The sequence below is a fragment of the Rana temporaria genome, chromosome 7, assembly GCF_905171775.1.
Source record: "Rana temporaria chromosome 7, aRanTem1.1, whole genome shotgun sequence".
NCBI classification, from domain to species: domain Eukaryota; kingdom Metazoa; phylum Chordata; class Amphibia; order Anura; family Ranidae; genus Rana; species Rana temporaria.
The window spans coordinates 172839358-172855252 of record NC_053495.1 but is presented as its reverse complement, the minus strand read 5'-3'; the positions used below and the strand labels follow the sequence as shown (position 1 = coordinate 172855252).

The 15895-nt window shown below is 45.2% G+C and overlaps 1 protein-coding gene across 8 annotated transcripts in view; it reads left to right on the top strand.

Annotated features, from left to right (window-relative positions):
* Positions 1–15895, top strand: part of OSBPL9 (oxysterol binding protein like 9) — a 202766-nt gene that overhangs the window by 182226 nt on the left and 4645 nt on the right. For all 8 annotated transcript variants that reach the window (XM_040360489.1, XM_040360487.1, XM_040360488.1 and 5 more), the window contains 5 exons: positions 1304–1388; positions 4324–4434; positions 5840–5903; positions 14408–14548; positions 14664–14742. In XM_040360489.1, the coding sequence (XP_040216423.1) occupies positions 1304–1388; positions 4324–4434; positions 5840–5903; positions 14408–14548; positions 14664–14742 (480 nt within the window). The remainder of the gene's footprint in view (positions 1–1303; positions 1389–4323; positions 4435–5839; positions 5904–14407; positions 14549–14663; positions 14743–15895) is intronic.

Below are 15895 nucleotides of genomic sequence, written 5' to 3'. Positions count from 1 at the left end.
CATTCTACACACCCATCCCTCTCCTTTTCCATGCTTCTTGAATACCCCATCCTTCTCGATTGTGTCTGCTTCCTGTGCACCCCTTCTCCCTCTCCTTTTTCTACTCTACCTATCCTTGACACCCTTGCCTTGTCCCCTCTCCTTTCCCTAATCTCTACATCCTTCACACCCCTTCCCTCTCCTTTTTCTTGTTTCTGATTCCTGTACACCCCTTTGATAGGCCATGCATGGGTTGAATTTCGAAAGAATTTTCTTTAGAAAATCTTATCTAAGAATTTTTGTTCGTATTTTGCACCATTAATGGACTGCAGCAACAGCTGATTTTCGTGCGGCCATCAAATTTGAGTAATCGGACATGTTGGAAATTTTTTGAAAAGCAAATGATTTTCTAGTCTATGATGGGAGAATCATGCGAGAAATGTAATCGGAAAAGAAATGTGCATGTGCAAGAAAAGAAAATTATAGGAAAGAAAAGAAGATTCCCAGCCACGAAAATTATTTTCTGGTGAAATTGAAGGTTTGGTTGGTTGAATTTCGAAATCAATGGTGGCACCATCAGATCACAAAATGCAAAAGTTTTCAGATTTTTAAAAAAAAACATTCGACAATGTATGGCCATTGTTCACACCACTTTCTTTTCCTTTCCCTGACCTCACCATTCTTTAGACCCTTTGCCTCACCTCTCCATTCTTCACACCCTTTGCCCCTTCGTTCTCTCATCTCTCCATCCTACAAACCCCTTCCCTCACCTTTCCTGTGTCTGATTCTCATCTCTCAATCCTTACCGTGCCTTCCTGCACACCCCTTCCCTCTCCTTTCCCTCATCACTACATCCTTCCGAGTCCTTCACTGTCCCTTTCTCGCCTACCTTATCGGTTTTCCTGTAACCTTCCTTCCCTGACACTTATGTCAGTGGGTCCACTCCTAACTCTGCCTCCACTGTTTATTTTCAGTGCATTGGAAGGATGATGAGTGTTGGGGTGAGAGGAAGTAAGAGGTTCTCATTGTTATCCACTATCCAAGAAAAATAAAAGTCTTTACTGCCTGTTATGCTCCATTGGGAGGATTCCCATTTAATCTTTTTCCCAGTGTCACCCTTTTATTAGAACAAGAGGTCAGGGTAAATCTTCCCAGTGGACCCTATCCATAACCAACATTGGAAAAGCTAATTTAGCTGGAGCTGGGGAGATTTGTGTTAGTCTTTGTAGTTTTCCTGATCATTGAACAGGGTCCTGGTTTGTATTTGTTTGTGGCGTTTTCTGCTGTTCTTGTTAATAGGATTGTGAATTGTTTTATCTTGTAGGAGCCAGTTTCTGAAGGGCCAGTTCCATGGGCTTCCAAAAACAATGTCACGTTTGTGTCCGAGCAGGTCTCGCACCATCCACCAAGTAGGTTGCTGCTACTTCTTCTTTCTTACATTTAGGTTATCTGGAAGAAATTCTTCATTTATATTTGCATTTCCAGAGTTGACTTGCTGGCTTTCTTTCTGCCACTGCTGTTTTCTTTAGGACCAGAGCAGAGTTGGAGGCCTTTTTAAAGCTCATAGACCTACCTTTGTTAATAGTCCTCTGTCACTGTGGTCATTGGTTCTATATAAGGGAAAGGGGGTGATCAATTGTTTTATTTTTTAAAGTGGTTGTAAACCCATTAAAAAACAAAAAAACTAACACCTGCAAGACAAAGGCATAATGAGCTAGTATGCATAGCATACTAGCTCATCATGTAATACTCACCTGAGATCGAAGCCCTCGCTGCGGTGCCTGTACACAGCACCAGACGGCGACATAACTCCCAGGGGTTACTTCTGGATATTGCAGCTCCAGCACTGTGATTGGCCGAAGCTGCGATGACGTCACTTCCGCGCATGGCTGCAGTAGCGACACACTCACTGGAGCAACGTCACATACGCGCTATTGCTTCAGTGCACATGTGCGATGACATTGGCACATGCAGGGCACATGAAATATCCGTTCCGGTTTAGGAGATATCCAGGGTAGCTACAGGTAAGCCTTATTATAGGCTTACCTGTAGCAAAAACTGTTTTTGTAAGGCTTTACAACCACTTTAAGAAAATATATGAATACCATTTATTCTGGACTGTTCCATAAACATGGTGTTGAAGCTTATATAGATCAAGGGAAATTTAACAAGATCAAGGTTAATCCTCTTACATTTTTGCCTTTTACAGGTTCCTCCCATTTAATGAAGTTAATTCCATTTTCATGATCTACCTTATTTTAGTCCAAGTGATGTAATCTCCATGCAATGCAGACAGATCATGGCTCATTAAAGGGATCATTAGGGTGGTGTACATAGTTTCCTGAAACATCACTGCCTTAGTACTCCTATCAAGTGTGCTCAGTCCTGTTGCAAGCAGTGGGTTGGTTCTTAGGAGAAATTGCACAAATATCAAAATACCTTGATGGTACATGTCAGTCTGGAGAAGTGGGCGTTCTTGGGCAAACTGCGTTTGCATGCAGACCACCATAGATAATGCACGCATGTGTAGCTGAGCCTCCATTATTGCAAGAACTGAAAATCAATTCATGAAAGAAGTGGGCCAGGGACAGTAGGGCTGGGGGGAAAAAAAGCTTGATGATGCTAGACATCCTCCAGCCAAGAAAGAAGGCAGGTTCTGTCAGACTTGCCTCAACTTCTAATGTACAATGTGAGAAGCTCAGGAATTTATTTAGGGCATACATCTTCATTATTTAAATTTACAATGCACCCCCTAAACCTCCCTCACACATCGATTTGTGGCTTGGCCAGGTCCTACTAGTGTCGTCCTGAGACTCATGGACAGCAGGACATGTATAAGTGCCACAGATTGTAGTGGGGGGGGGGGGGGGGGGACGACAAATTGATCTGTAACAGTTCAGTTTTCAAATGACTCCCTTTACTGTATAGTCTTCTTTTGTTTTCTGTCCAGTAACCTTTAACTTGTGCCAAAGTGGTGCATGCTTAGAGAACTCCAGCTGTCCTTAGACCACCAATAAGAGTGACAACTCTTCAATAGAGGTCTATTGTGACATGGCAGTAAGGTACAAGTAATCTGTTTCCAGTGTGAACGATTTACAGCAGTTTTTGTACAGTTGTAATAAGTAGTGCTGCGCTGTGTGATAGGGTAGATGAATTAAAGAAAAGACAGTTGCTATAACTGATATGTGAACATTAAAAAATATTACTCGCTGATATTGGTGATACAAATCGCATCCAATCAAAAATACAAAGTGCTCAGTGATATTGAAGCATGCACTGCTATATAGTAGAAAAACGAAAGCAACACACATAAGACCCCTTTCCCCCGAGGGCTTTCACACTGAGGCGATGCGCTGGCGCAGTGAGAGGAGCAGTATGTATACCGCTCCTGCCCATTTAAAACAATGGGAAACCGCGGTAATACCGCCCGCAATGCACCTCTGCAGAGGCGCATTGCAGGCGTTATTAACCCTTTATCGGCAGCTAGTGTGGGGTTAATACTGCACCGCTAGCGGCCGAATCCCGCGGCAATTACGACGGTACAGCGCCGCTCGCCTCCCGCCCCAGTGTGAAAGGGGCCTTCGTGATAATAAGAAATCGCATCAGTGTCCATGCAGAAAAAGAGCAAAAACCAATGCTGTTTAAAAGATCAAAATATCAAAGGAACAATCAACAATAAAGTGCTGGTGCTTATGCCGAAATATTTAGCGTGAAGGTGGTGCAGAGAAGGAATTCCAATATCCTTATGAAGTTTTAGTGAGGGTGTCCCCTTGCCTTACTGCTGTAAGGTAACAGCATGTATATTATAGCCAACGGTGTTCCAGTCGTTTCAGAATGTAGTGTGTCTCAGTGAACTGTAATCTCTCTCTGTGGATAAAGTTCCCCTCAGGAGTCCCGTCCAATGGACAACAATGACCCTCACCCAGGGAGGTAAAAAGTGGCAATAGTGCAGTATCGTTTAAAAGTTTTTAATAATAAAAAACTCATACATTATGGTACTCACATGGATGCAATAAAAACAGGCAAGTTCGCAAGCGTCCCCTCCGGTACCTCTTAGTGGACTCTGGACTTTTGAGTCCATTCATGTGAGTATGTATGCCTTTTTATTATTAAAAACTTTCACACAGCGCAGCACTACTTATTTATTACAACATTTTTGGGTTTGACACACCTTCAGTGTTGCAGCAGTATTCCCTTTCTATCTTTCTCTTCCCCCTCCTAACCCCTTCCCCCCTCTTTGGTAGCGCGGTAATATCCTATCCACTAGTTTTTGTACAGTGCTTTGACTTTTGGGTATTATAAGAACTATGTAATCTCTGCTGTATAAATCTTTTTCTTTTATAGTTTCAGCCTTTTATGCCGAATGTTACAATAAGAGGATACAGTTCAATGCTCACATCTGGACAAAGTCCAAGTTCTTGGGGATGTCTATAGGGGTCCACAATATTGGGCAAGGTAAGGTCATACAATACCCTACAGAAGCCTATAATTTCTCAGCTGTAACAGTCATACTAATGAAAGCAGAATTCTGCGCACTTAAAGCAGCGTTCCACCCGTTTTTTTTGTTTTTTTAAAACAAAGTTTCCCAATCGAAATTTTGCCAAATTTTGCCAAAATAGGGAAATCTGGATTTAGGAGCTTGCCAAACCATGGCCGGTAGTGACACTCCTGTGTGGAAGACTTCAGTGGATGGTCCCAGTAAGCTCCCAACCCTGAATTTCTTAGCAGACATGCCAGTCTATCATAAAAGTTGGTTTATGGCAATAGATTGGTAGTTTTTTTTTTTCCTTCTATTATTATTATTATTATTATTATTATTATTATTATTATACAGGATTTATATAGTGCCAACAGTTTATGAAGTGCTTTACAATATTAAAGGGAGACAATACAGTTATAATAAAATAAAATACAAGAGGATTAAGAGAGCCCTGTTCAGAAGAGCTTACAATCTAATAGAGTGGGGCAGGTGGTACCAAAGGTTGTAACTGTGGGGAATGAGCTTTTTAGCTAGATTTATTATTCTGTACTTTTTGATGGCACAAGACTATGCCTATGCTACATACAATTACTGAGGGACTTAATGTCCGATGTCTTTGTCTAAATGGGCATTTAATTATTTATGTTCTCGTTCTTCTGAACTTTTTGTCCCATTGTTGTTCCATAATTGAAAAAAAAAAAACAATTATGGTGGTGTTACTGAATGGCTTTCAGTGCAAGCATTCTTTTTTCTTTTTTCACATTTAGTTAAAGCGGGGGTTGACGGCTTGTGAAACAGGTGACCTGTCGCACAACGTGTGTCACCAGATGTCGGGAAATAGCCGAGCTGCGAGTCGGCACTATACGGCGCCTGCGCAGTCAGCTCTACACGGCGCGCGCAGGCGCCGTATAGGGCCGACTCGCAGCTCGGCTATTTCTGGAAACCTGGTGACGCGCGTTGTGCGACAGGTCACCTGTTTCACAAGCCGTCAATAATCGAACCGAAGGATAGGAACGCCCAGTCCTGCAGTCATCGGAACCCTGAGGCAGGGATAGGAACGCCCAGTCCCGAAGTCATCAGAACGCGGAAGCCCTGGACCAAATCAGAATATAAAGGTAAGTACGGAGAAAAAAAAAACTGCCAAAAGTGTATGCCCTTACTATGCTGCCTCTAATGTTAAAAAATTGTTTTTAGGGTGAACCTCCACTTTAAGCAAAGCAGCCTAGTCTATCCTCTAACTTGGCTAAACTAATCCTCTAAGAATCTGAATCATACAAAATATTGTATATACGGTACTTCTAGTATATAATTATTTTTATTTAATTTGTCCTTAATTCAGAGAGCCAGTCATAACACATTTCTTTCTGTTTGTCATTACAGGTTGTGTGTCCTGCTTAGACTATGATGAACACTACATTATAACCTTCCCCAATGGATATGGGAGGTGAGCTAAACAAAATTGGAATACTCATCTGCAAATGGCTTTGGGGAATTCAATTTTTTCCCACAACAGTTAATTAATATATAAATAGTTCGTCCACTGACCACTTTGTTATTACAAATACCAAGTACGCTTTAAAGCCAAGTAATGTTAATGTGTTTAGGTCTGTATGGCCATTCTACATACTGTATATCCAATTGCTGGCTGCTTACTGTATAAACTAGAAAATACTTTGAACTCAATAAACTTCACCAGCAGACATTATCCCTTATATCTTTAGCATCCCCCAGAGTGTACATCCCGGCACCCACTGCACACCAACAAGGCCACACAATGTACAGGGTGGGCCATTTATATGGATACACCTTAATAAAATGGGAATGGTTGGTGATGTTAACTTCCTGTTTGTGGCACATTAGTATATGTAAGGGGGGAAACTTTTCAAGATGGATGGTGACCATGGCGGCCATTTTGAAGTCGGACATTTTGAATCCAACGTTAGTTTTTGGTTTATCCATACAAATGGCCCACCCTGTATACTGACAATGTATAGCCTTCAGTTATTAGGACATCAGCCTTGTCTTCTTTCATTGGCTATTGGAATCAGAGTAACAAAGAACTTAAAGTATTAGCAACTTCTGGTTCCCCCCCCCCTTTTTTTTTTTTTATAGTAGTAATATATCTGGACCACTACATTTAAAAACGATAAACTTTTTCTGTTATATAGAAAAAAAAGACTATAAACTGCTATTGCAAATTTGGTGTGAATGATTTTCTTCTAATACTGAACCCCTCTCCCCTTTCTAATTACATAATTACATGCAATTTATTTTTTTAATGAAATATATATAATATTTGTATGGTATCTACCTGGAGGTCAGTTCCAAGTCTATATCTAGCCAAAAGACCTTCACCCTACGTAGTTATTGGTTTTATTTGAAAGTCGTACAATCAGATCGAAATATATCATCTTTTTTTGCTCCATATAAGTGTATGGGGATTTTCTGACTTCCAAGCATGCTGCTGCAGGGCAGTGTGTTGGGCAGCAGGAGATTTATATGGAGTAAACTTGTAAATTAGACCCAACACTTCTTACTTTCTACAATCTCTCCTCATAGAGTTCATTTTTAAAACCTACTACAATCTAAACTCTAAAGCAGGCCCGGATTGGCCAATCGGGAGAACCGGGACACTTCCCGGTGGGCTGGTCGGGTTTGCGGGCCGCTACCATTTTTGTTCAGGAGGGGGGGGCGGCAATCAGCCGCGGTCCGCCTAAACCAGTTTAATCAGTGTGTGTAATCAAACTGCGCACTGACACTTTACAAACTCGTCTGCCCGCCGAGTCCCACTCATGGCTGCCGAAGTGTGCTCCGAGGTCCTGGCTCTCTTTCCTCCTGTGCGTTTCCTCGCCCCCCCCCCCATGGAGGATTTAGTGGTTTATTCCACTGGCTGTGCGCGGCGTGACGTCACGCCGGCGGCCAGAGGCGAGGTGAGAGAGGGAGGACCTCGAGCAGGGAGCTGATGAGTGTCGGCGCTTGCAGAAGTTAGTTCACGACTCATGAGGAGCCTGCTGCGCCCCCTGGCTGCCTAGGAAAACTACTGAAGCCTTCACTCTGACTTGACAGTGTGCTGTGTGAAAAGTAAGAAGAAAGTAATGAAATTATTGTAATTAGGGGTTAGCAGTTTGAATTTTTTTCTTTTTTTTGAGCTTGCCTTCTCTGACAAAAAAAAAAACATATTGCAGCCTCACTGTGCCACCAAACGCAGTCACTGTGCCATCACACGCAACCTCTGTGCCAACACACGCAGACTGTGCCCATCAAATGCAACACTGTGCCATTAATTGTCGCCACTGTGCATCACATGCAGCACTGTGCCCATCACATGCAGCCACTGTGCCAACACACGCAGCACTGTGCCCATCACACACAGCCACTGTGCCCATTACATGCAGCCCACTGTGGCCCATCAATGCAACACTGTGCCATCAATTGTCGCCACTGTGCCATCACATGCAGCCACTGTGCCAACCACACGCAGTACTGTGCCATCAATTGTCGCCATTGTGCCATCACACGCAGCCACTGTGCCCATCACACGCAGCACTGTGCCCATCACACGCAGCACTGTGCCATCAAATGCAACCACTGTGCCATTAATTGTCGCCACTGTGCCATCACATGCAGCACTGTGCCCCATCACACGCAGCCACTGTGCCAACACACGCAGCACAGTGGCCCATCACACACAGCCACTGTGCCCATTAACACGCAGCCACTGTGCCCATCACACGCAGCCACTGTGCCATCACACGCAGCCACTGTGCTCATCACATGCAGACACTGTGCCACCAAACGCAGCCACTGTGCCACCAAACGCAGCCACTGTGCCATCACATGCAGCCACTGTGCCCATCACACGCAGCCACTGTGCCCATTACATGCAGCCACTGTGCCCATCAAATGCAACACTGTGCCATCAATTGTTGCCACTGTGCCATCACATGCAGCCACTGTGCCAACACACGCAGCACTGTGCCATCAATTGTCGCCACAGTGCCATCACACGCAGCCACTGTGCCCATCACACGCAGCCACTGTGCCCATTACACGCAGCCACTGTGCCCATTACACGCAGCCACTGTGCCCATCACACGCAGCCACTGTGCCCATCACACGCAGCCACTGTGCCCATCACACGCAGCCACTGTGCAACATCAATTGTCACCACTCTGCCCATCAAATGCAGCCACTGTGCTCATCAATGCAGCCACTGTGCCAATCAAATGCAGCCACTGTGCCACCAAACGCAGCCACTGTGCCCATCACATGCAGCCACTGTGCCCATCACACGCAGCCACTGTGCCCATCACATGCAGCCACTGTGCCCATCACACGCAGGCCACTGTGCTACCATCAATTGTCGCACTGTGCCCATCAAACGCAGCCACTGTGCCCATCAATTTGTCACCACTGTGCCATCACATGCAGCCACTGTACCCAACACACGCAGCACTGTGCCCATTACATGCAGCCACTGTGCCCATTACATGCAGCCACTGTGCCCATTACATGCAGCCACTGTGCCCATTACATGCAGCCACTGTGCCCATCAAATGCAACACTGTGCCATCAATTGTCGCCACTGTGCCATCACATGCAGCTACTGTGCCAACACATGCAGCCACTGTGCCAACACACGCAGCACTGTGCCATCAATTGTCGCCACTGTGCCATCACACGCAGCCACTGTGCCCATCATACGCAGCCACTGTGCCCATCATACGCAGCCACTGTGCCCATCACACGCAGCCACTGTGCCCATCACACGCAGCCACTGTGCCACCATCAATTGTCGTCACTGTGCCCATCAATTGTCACCACTGTGCCATCACATGCCACTGTGCCATCACATGCAGCCACTGTGCCAACACACGCAGCACTGTGCCATCAATTGTCGCCACAGTGCCATCACACGAAGCCACTGTGCCCATCACACGCAGCCACTGTGCCCATTACACGCAGCCACTGTGCCCATCACACGCAGCCACTGTGCCCATCACACGCAGCCACTGTGCCCATCACACGCAGCCACTGTGCAACCATCAATTGTCGCCACTCTGCCCATCAAATGCAGCCACTGTGCCCATCAATTGTCGCCACTGTGCTCATCACATGCAGACACTGTGCCATCACATGCAGCCACTGTGCCATCACATGCAGCCACTGTGCCATCACATGCAGCCACTGTGCCATCACATGCAGCCACTGTGCCATCACACGCAGCCACTGTGCCCATCACATGCAGCCACTGTGCCACCATCAATTGTCGCCACTGTGCCCATCAAACGCAGCCACTGTGCCCATCAATTGTCACCACTGTGCCATCACATGCAGCCACTGTACCAACACACGCAGCACTGTGCCCATTACATGCAGCCACTGTGCCCATTACATGCAGCCACTGTGCCCATCAAATGCAACACTGTGCCATCAATTGTCGCCACTGTGCCATCACATGCAGCCACTGTGCCAACACACGCAGCACTGTGCCAACACACGCAGCACTGTGCCATCAATTGTCGCCACTGTGCCATCACACGCAGCCACTGTGCCATCACACGCAGCCACTGTGCCCATCACACGCAGCCACTGTAACACCATCAATTGTTGCCACTGTGCCCATCAAACGCAGCCACTGTGTCCATCAATTGTCGCCACTGTGCTCATCACATGCAGCCACTGTGCCATCACATGCAGCCACTGTGCCATCACATGCAGCCACTGTGCCAATCACACGCAGCCACTGTGCCCATCATACGCAGCCACTGTGCCCATCACACGCAGCCACTGTGCCCATCACACGCAGCCACTGTGCCACCATCAATTGTCGCCACTGTGCCCATCAATTGTCACCACTGTGCCATCACATGCAGCCACTGTGCCATCACATGCAGCCACTGTGCCAACACACGCAGCACTGTGCCATCAATTGTCGCCACTGTGCCATCACATGCAGCCACTGTGCCAACACACGCAGCACTGTGCCCATCACACGCAGCACTGTGCCAACACACGCAGCCACTGTGCCAACACACGCAGCACTGTGCCATCAATTGTCGCCTATACTTTGAAGTGCAAAGGAGGGATTGGAGGTCTTTTAGACCCCCGATCCCTCCATAAAGAGTACCTGTCACCACCTATTCCTGTCACAAGGGATGTTTACATTCCATCTGACAGCAATAAAAGTGATCAAAATGTAAAAAAAAAAAACACAATTTAATATTAAAAAAAAAATTAAATAAATTAAAAAAAAAAAACAAATTTTAAAGCGCCCCCCTCCCCGCGAGCTTGCGCAGCAAAGAAAACACATACGGAAGTCGCGCCCGTATATGAAAACAGTGTTCAAATTACACATTGAGGTATTGCGGCGATCGTCAGTGCGAGAGCAATAATTCTAGCACTAGACCTCCTCTGTAACTAACCTGGTAACCGTAAAAAAAGTTTAAATCGTCGCCTATGGAGATTTTTAGGTACCGTAGTTTGTCGCAATTTCACGAGTGCGTGCAATTATAAAGCGTGACATGTTTGGTATCTATTTACTCGGCGTAACATCATCTTTCACATTATGCAAAAAAATTGGGGGTAACTTTACTTTTTCATTTTTTTTTAATTCATGAAACTTAATTTTTCCCAAAAAGTTGCGTTTGAAAACACTGCCGCACAAATACCGTATGACATAAAATATTGCAACAATCGCCATTTTGTTCTCTAGATTCTCTGCTAAAAATATATATATAATGTTTGGGGGTTCTAAGTAATTTTCTAGCCAAAAATATGGATTTTAACTTGTAAACACCAAATGTCAGAAATAGGCTTAGGCAGGAAAGGGTTAATTGAATTGTAGTGTGCGCATATTGTGCTGGGAGGCACCTGGCAATGTCACAGCTCCCTGTATAAGATCTTATTTAAAGAGCATTATATAAAAAGAACACATCCCTGGTATCCATTTAGCTATGCAGGCTCCTCCCTGCGCAGGCTCCTCCCTGCTGCCCACCAGATGCTGAAGACTTTAACTGTGCCATCTGCTGATCAGTTGGTTTGAGCATGCACATCTAGAGGGATCCCATGGATGTGTTTTTTCATATAATTCTTGATTGACGGCAGTGAGCTTTCAAAGTATTGTATTTGGGTATATAAGTATATAGGTAGATAAGGAATATCCTATAGGTATGTAGGTTGTACATATATTTTGAGGTTTTAATTACATTATTTTAATAGTCGTGAACTAAAGTGGGCTGGTCTAAGGCATGAAACTCCAGGGCTGAAAATGAGTCCCACTCCGGCCCTGCTCTAAAGAGTTCTGAAACATACAGTAAAACCTTGGTTTGAGAGTAACTTGATTTGAGAGCGTTTTGCAAGATAAGCAAAATATTTTAATACATTTTGCTTTGATATATACAAGCTATGTCTTGATATAAGAGTAGCGTCATGTCACAACTGAGTATAAAAAAAAAGGAGGAGCCTCTAAGTCTAGGAATATTGTTACATTTAATGAAGGTACAACATTTAGCAACTTATTGCTACACTCTTACTGTGCCACTCTTCTCTTTTATACCCTGTAAAAAAAAAATGCTTTGATATACAAGTGCTTTGGATTACAAGCATGTTTCTGGAACCAATTATGCTCGTAAACCAAGGTTTTACTTTATATGCTGTATAATAAAGTTTATTTAAAGTCCAAGCTTTTTTTTTTTTTATAGCATGGTGGCTAAGTGGTTAGCACTTCCACCTGGCAGCACTAGGGTTGTCCATTCAAATCCCAGCCACGTCACCTGCTGCAGTTTGCATGTTCTCCCTGTGCCTGCCTGGGTTTCCTCCCGGTACTCCGGTTTCCTCCTACCCTCCAAAGACATGCTGGCAGGTTAATAGGACCCTGTCTAAATTGGCCCTTGTATGTTTATGAATGAATGTGAATTGGGGACCTTAGATTGTAAACTCCTTGGGGGCAGGGACTGATGTGAATGTACACTATATGTGTAAATCACTGCGTAAATTAACAGCACTATACAAGTACCTTATTTATCGCGGTATAACGCGCTCTGGCGTATACCGCGCACCCCCAAAGTGGCCCCCAATCCTGTGGGAAAAAAAGATTTTTTGTTTTTTTGTACTTACAGTTTTGGTGTCTTGCGCGGCGTCCATCTGCGGCCTCGTCGGGTCCGGCGTCCTTCTGCGGCTTCGGGTGTCCTCTTCGGCGGGTCCGGCGTCAGTCTTCGGCGGGTCGGGCGTCCATCTTCGGCGGGTCGGGCGTCCATCTTCGGCGGGTCCGGTGTCCATCTTCGGCGGGTCCGGTGTCCATCTTCGGCGGGTCCGGCGTGATTCTGCGGCGGGTCCGGCGTCCTTCTGCGGCGTCCTCCCGCTCTGCGGGCGCAGTACACTCGTGAATCTTCGGGAAGGCTCGGGCGCCTCTCACACTGACGTCCTGTACGCTCAGGACGTCAGTACGAGAGGCGCCGAGACTGCCCGAAGATTCACAAGTGTACTGCGCTCGCTATATGCGGGCGCAGTATTCAAACTCGTGGCGGGAAAGCGGGTATCGGCGTATATCGCCCACCCACGATTTTGCCCTGATTTTCAGGGCAAAATAGTGCGCGGTATACGCCGATAAATACGGTACCTAAAATAAATATGAAAGGGTTAAACACCTGTCAGGTTGTATTGCTCTTGGTGTCCCTCCTTGTATTGATGACCATTGTCATAGGGACTAAAGTAAACTGGAAAGGATGGTAAGAAGAAAAAAAACTTTCTGCTGTATTCTGTGGCTTTAGTCCTGTGTTTTTTATTTTTTTTTATTTTAAGTGGCTGTAAACCCGATTCATGAAATGTGAGCTGGGCACATATGTCTGCAGTATTTTGTTATCTCTCTTCAAAGAGCCAAGTCTTGTAGCTCTCTCCTGACCCGTTCCTCTGTTATCAGCCTGATTAACTCCGGACAAATTCTCAGACACTTAAGACAAAAGCAGCCTGAATCTTCTGTTGGGGGAGGTTGTTAAAGTAGATTAGCAGGGAGCTGGCCCTGTTACAAAACACCTCTGAGGCCCCATACACACGACCGAGTTTCTCGGCAGAATTCAGCCAGAAACTCGGTCGGAGCTGGATTCTGCCGAGAAACTCGGTCGTGTGTACACTTTTCAGCGAGGAAGCCGACGAGGAAACTCGTCGGGCCGAAAAGAGAACATGTTCTCTATTTCCTCGTTGTTCAATGAGGAAAGTCGGCCCGCCGAGATCTCGGCGGCTTCCACACTGAACTCGACGAGGAACTCGATGTGTTTGGCATGTCGAGTTCCTCGGACGTGTGTACGGGGCCTCAGAGTCTCTGCCTATGATGAGAGGGGGGTGTGTGCCTTTCTTCCAGCAAAGTTAGCAATCTTGGCTGTATGCCCAGACATCACACTTTGTGTTAACCAGGAAGAGAAAATCTCCTAACACAATCTGAACTTTCTAAACAGTATATAAATGTGAAGACGGCCGATATACATGTAAAACCTATGTAGGGAGATTTGGTTCATCCCGGTGTATCATCTGAGGCTGTTCACTTCACTGGGTGTAAGGAGGGTTTACATCCATTTTAATATAACTTGTGGTAAATGACAAACCCAGTGTAAATTTCAATGGCAACTTGGAGAACTTCACAAATTTTAAAGTGATGACTACACTGAAGCTTGAATATTGCCTTTCTGGGCCTGGCCAAGGTCCAGGAATTGGGCACACAATTTTTAGTTAAAAAAGATCTGGCAAAACATTGTAAGATTGTTTCTGATGGCACGACCCCTCTTTGTGCTGGTTTGGCACCTGCTATGGCTGTAGTTACATCTTGCAACAAATGTATCACCTATAAATAAATAACTTTGCTTTATATTGGTCATATATATTGCTTTATATTGGTCATATATATTGTGTATGTTTTTATGAAGTTCTTGAATAAATCTATGTCTGTGTCCTCAGGTCCATCCTGACTGTGCCTTGGGTGGAGCTCGGTGGAGAATGCAACATCAACTGTTCCAAAACTGGCTACAGCGCCATTATCACCTTCCACACCAAACCTTTCTACGGTGGGAAGAAGCACAGAGTCACAGCGGAGATCTAGTGAGTATTTAAAGGCTTCTTTGGACAAATGCCATTTGTTTTATAGATTATAAAGCAAATGTTTCCTTTTTGTTTTTTACTGTTTTCGGTGACTCCTTTTTGTTTTCCCTCCTAGTCCTCCCAATGACAAGAAATCTATATGTTCAGTGGAAGGAGAGTGGAATGGTGTTATGTATACAAAAAATGCAAATGGGGTAAGATATTCTTCATAATGGCGTTCTGTCATATTTAGTCATTTTGGTTTCTTGATGAACCTATTGAGGTTGTCTCTAATTCATACGTTTTCTAAAGAGACACCTGTAATTTAACTCTTTCCCTTCGGCCGTACGCATATTAGCAGCCTCCCGACGGGTGGACCTTGAAGCCCGAGAGGCCGCATATATGCGTACCTAAAGATAAACAGTTATCTCTGTAAAAAAAATAAAAAAATAAACCGAGTTGTGCCGAGAGCGCACACCCTGCATGCTCCCAGCACAGTTACCAGCTGCTAACAAAAAGCTCACAATCTCTACTTGAAATCAGGAGCTTTCCGGTCATGTAACCACACTGTGATAGCCAATCAACCAACTCGATCAGAAACCCCCACCTCCCAGCATCTGAACCACTTTAGGCCGAGTTCACACTATTGCAATTTGGATGCGGAGTCTCCGCATCCAATATGCAATAGCAGGAGAATTTGAATGGCTTTCTATGGAGCCGGTTCATATATCTCCGATGCAAATTTTCACAGGAGCCCTGTGCGTCTTTTGGTCCGAATTTAGCCAAAAATTTGGCCTGAAATAGGACCTGAAACTGTAAACCAGGAAGCACCGGACCCCTGCTGGGAGCCACATCAGCGTTGGGTGTGAACGGAGCCTTAAAGTGTCGGGAGGCTCCGGCGTGAAGGAGTTAAATGCTTTGGAGGAGGGATGTGGTATACAATTTATTTAAAGCGTGCGCGCACACACACACACACCCCCAGTCTTTCTTATAAAATATTTTTTCATAAACCTACTCATCATGGGTCTTCAGTCCAGTCATTTAGGACCAAGGGTCCTGAAAGCTACAGATGCAGAGCCTGTTCTTGCAGCATATTCTGCTTTTGTGCCCAAGATGGCTTTATGATGCACCCCAAAAGAGGCGGGTCCTGGGCACTCTGAGCTCACTGGAAGTGGGTTGGAGAGCCCAGTGCTGGACCTTGGAAGCCTCTAAGGAACAGGAGCGGAGAAAGGCCAAGTATTGCAGCTAAAGCTTTTTATTTTTTAACTTCAGCAAGACATTGAAAGGTTTACACAATTCCTTTAGCTGGAGTTGGGTCTAACCCTTTGACTGCCAATGATGTTCTTGTCATACCTCATGACATTTAAA